The 4,085-nt window shown below is 40.4% G+C and overlaps 1 protein-coding gene across 2 annotated transcripts in view; it reads right to left on the bottom strand.

Moving 5' to 3' along the window:
* LOC102309299 (CUB and sushi domain-containing protein 3) overlaps window positions 1-1,389 on the bottom strand; it is a 159,952-nt gene extending 158,563 nt beyond the window's left edge. For both annotated transcript variants that reach the window (XR_006052877.1, XM_042213393.1), the window contains exon 1: window positions 1,212-1,389. Coding sequence is in view for 1 of the 2 variants with exons in the window: in XM_042213393.1 (XP_042069327.1) it covers window positions 1,212-1,267 (56 nt within the window). In the remaining variant the exon portion in view is untranslated. The remainder of the gene's footprint in view (window positions 1-1,211) is intronic.
* Window positions 1,390-4,085: the final 2,696 nt, after the last annotated feature.

Below are 4,085 nucleotides of genomic sequence, written 5' to 3'. Positions count from 1 at the left end.
CACACACACACACACACACACACACACACACACACACGGTACGACAGCACAGCACAACCATTTTGTATTTAAAATGCTTGTGTGGGCTAAGGCCAGTGGATGAATTTTAGCAGCCACTGCTTACACAAGCTTATGAGCTTATAAGTTAAAGGGAACACTTACCACTGGTATATCCTTCGATTTAAAACTATTCTTGGTCTGCTCCCATTTTACTTACTGACACGCACTTGCGCTGAATTCAGAAAAAGGGTATTCAAATTCCTTCCTTGCTGCAAATTCAACTGAAACTTAAGGAGCTGGTGTCACTAAATGAATTTAAATGACTTGGATGTCATTATTTCAGGCTGCAAATGTTTTGCTTGAGTATTATTACCCCTGTGTTTCCCATTAGACAATGACTTTTATTGATGCTTTAGGCTTTACTGGTGATGTAGTTTTGGTTATATGTCATACACTGCTACAGCCTACTTAATTTGTGTATTTTTGGTTTGTGTGTGTGTGTGTGTGTGTGTAACTATTATACACAGCTACTGTTGACTGTACTCTTGCCTGTTTCTGGTTTAACAAAAAACTTTAAAAAGTAAAACTCCGACTGGGAAAAATGACCAGCACACTGAGTTGTTTTAGTTTAAAATGCAGGTGCACTACTTTTCTGTTCATTTTTATAATTGCCCCTTCAAAACCTAAACATTTACTGGACCTCTCAGTATTTCTTTGCCCATTTTTGGGGAGTTTTTCCCTTAGACAATATGCCTGGGTTTGTAACTGCAGCTGTGGACCTGTAAAGTCTACTAAAAGACTAAATGTGATATTATTCTATAGAAATAAAAAATGTTTTATTACTTGGTTAAGTTTCATGTCAATAAAACCTGACTTTGTACTAGCAGCCGAAATGAATAATGATAAAAGTATGTGCCATGATTTTACAGTTTTACTCTAATACTAAAGCCTGTTTCTTCTTTGCAGAAAGATAATGTGCTCTAGAAAATATATTACACACCTTAAAACTTGTGGAAACCCAACATCCAATGCTACTAACACAATCTTGTCTCACACTAATCACAGACACTTTTCTTTTAACACTTTGTCAACACCAAACATACTGTACACACCACCTGTCATGGTACGACTCTTAATATAAAAAAACTAAATGGTCATTTGATGAAATACCAACACTTCCCACCCTCATTCCTCCACGCAGGTCAACTCACCAGATGGTCGGCAGTTCAGATCCCTCGATTTCCAGATAATCTGACTTCTCCTCCATTTGAAATTCAGTAAACACTAGAGAAATAGTGTCTCCCGGATCTGCCAGGATGGTCCACTTGCACTCCCCGCTGCTGCCCAGGCCCCCAGCACCTCCGCTTCCGCCAGCGCTGGGGGACTCACCACTGGGGAAATCGAAGCTGGAGATGAGCCCGCTGGAGCCCCTCAGGGTGCCACCGCATGTGTCCTCCGCTGTCAGTCACCAAAGAGAAAAAAACGGTCGGGGAGGGGTAAGAGAAGAACAGACACATGGTCTCTGGGTTATTTTAGACCTGTTTCTCAAAGTTCAGCATGAGGGAAATGTGACTGCAGGCATAAAACATCTGTACCTGTCTTCTCAGATAAATACAAACCAGAGAAGGACTGATAGAAGTAGCAAGTGGAGCTGTGCAGGCCCTTTAAACTCATTATTGTTTTCACACATTCACAAATTGTCAAATCCACTATGCAGAGCTTATTTCAGCACAACTGTGGGACTGCCGATGACAGGAATCGCCAGATTAAAAGGTCGGCTGTGTTGTGTTTATGAGGGCAAGAATCATGAAACATTTAGTTGAGTGGCACCGAGCAGAATAATTTACAAATTCGATGGGTACTAATTTCGTCACGATGAGGGTGTAATATCCTAAATATCTCCTGCGCTTTCTCTGATAGTCATAAATTCATCACTGCTCCCTCTGAACCCCACTCATATGTCAAAAAAACAAAGAAACAGAAAAAGTGGTCATAAACAGAGTTTAGAACGCTGTTAAAAAAAAAAGAAAAATCCAATGTGGGGTGCATGGCACATCAGCTGAATGTTAATGCTGTCTACCATAACAGTGGCTCGCTCTCTTTCACTCCGTGTCCCTTTCCCCCACAACTCTTTCTCATATCTCTCCATCTCTCACTTCATTCCCCTCCTCTGAGCCCTCTCACTTTTCGCTATTATTCACCACCCTCCCCTCTATCCCTCTATCCGTCTCTCCTCCCTAAAGAATTCTAATGATGGCAGGGCTTTCACAGTTTTCACATCATTTAAGACTAATATGTGACACTCAGCTGTGCCAGCTGAAACCTTTGATGGCTCAGTGCTCCACACTGGGCTGTCAGAACTGCCAGCCTTGGAACATTCCTGTATGCTGCATCACATGATTGGTCAAGGAACAAGGAAGCTGATGTATAAAAATTTGAAAGAAGATAAAGAGGGGGTGGGGGGGTGCAGACATGAGCACGAGCTGCTTGTTAGTTTGATCCATGTCCTTTTGACACATTAGCAGAGCTACTGCAATTGATCAAAGTCTTTATGAGACGGCCAGTAATTGGAAAATTGATATGTACATGTACGATTCATATCAAGGGCAGACTTTGTAGACTATCCCAATAGGTAAGCTTGGTTTAGGCTCATTTGCTGAATGCCAGCAGCCTTGTAATGCCAAAAAATTGTAAAGACATTTGTTTCTGGATTAAAGTCATCATACTCTCCATCATGCTAAAACTTACCCTGAGTGGCATATGGCGTATCTCTTAAAAGTATTTAAGATGACATTCCAAAGAGTGCCCCACAGACTTGTGGAGTAATTGCTATCGACTGAAATTAAAATGATATTAAAGTGCTTCTGAATCTGACCAGAGGAGCAATATCATATTTCAACCTTGATGATAGACAGGAGGGCTGCATAAAGTATCCCCATGACCATCAAAGAAAATAGAGCTAGGAGGAAGTGTCAGAAAAGCCTGTGATAATGAAAGGGAAGGGAAGAGGGTATAGGACATGTAATGGGAAAAAAAATAAGTGAGAAGGGAAACAAACAGGAGTATAGAGAAGAGTGAAAGAAACATTGGGTTTCTATAAGAAACAAAAACAGACAGGGGAGAGACAAGACAGACATGGAAGGGGAAAATGAAAATGTCAGAGGAAGATTCTGCCAGCAGGCCTCAACGCAAACATCTTCACATGTCAAACTGAGCCTCGTTAATAATAGGATCTTTAAGATCAAGACGTGTTTTCTACATGCTGATTTCTACCTTACTGTTAACCTGTCAAAGTCATTTATATACCAGCTCTCAATGACACAGCTGACAGTATCATAACACCAGTTTTTAGATTTTGAAAGACAAAGTTAATTTTGACTGCTGTAATTTCTGTCTCCCCCTACTGGCAATGACAGCAATCACATAAACACTGTCAAGGTTTCCCTGATATTTCAGACCTAGTCTTTGCTCCCAAGTTGGCGCACTACTAGCTCCTCAGCAACATTTGTAGTCTGCTAACTCTCTGTCGCAATCATTGCTGATTAATTTAAAATGCATCAGTACTGGTGCGCCAGCGTGGGAATATAGCCCCAGACAACAGAATCCGGTATAATGTAAAACACAAAGTGATTTACCTGAGGTTGATTGGCTTAATCAGTACTGTGTGAACTTGTTTGGCAAGAGCTTGAATAAAGGAGGTTCATTTATATGCTAAAGTTCTGCACCCCACTTTAAGGGATGAATTTATTCTCGTAACTTTACATGATGTTCACACCTTTAAATGGAATTCTAGCGTGGCGGTGATGGCAATAATTATGAGTTATGTTGCGAGTTTTTGAATGTGTTCAGTACTGAATTTAATACATCCTGGAAGGCTCAGAGAGCTTCTAAAGGCTCCTTCCATCCCCAGTAGTCAGTGGGCACAAATTCAAAACGATTCAAGAATTCTTACAGTTTAATACAAAACACTTTTCCAGTTTATTGGAAAGTTGCAAGAATTTCTTAAAGCTTCAGAAAAGTTTCTAATATCTATTTTTTTCTTCTTTATCCTCAGTTCAGAATTATATCAGAATGACTACATGACT

The sequence above is a fragment of the Haplochromis burtoni genome, unplaced genomic scaffold (assembly GCF_018398535.1).
Source record: "Haplochromis burtoni strain Fernald_Lab_line unplaced genomic scaffold, NCSU_Asbu1 Contig_439, whole genome shotgun sequence".
Lineage (NCBI taxonomy): Eukaryota > Metazoa > Chordata > Actinopteri > Cichliformes > Cichlidae > Haplochromis > Haplochromis burtoni.
The sequence above is the reverse complement of the archived record's forward strand: the minus strand, read 5'-3'. Positions and strand labels throughout refer to the sequence as shown.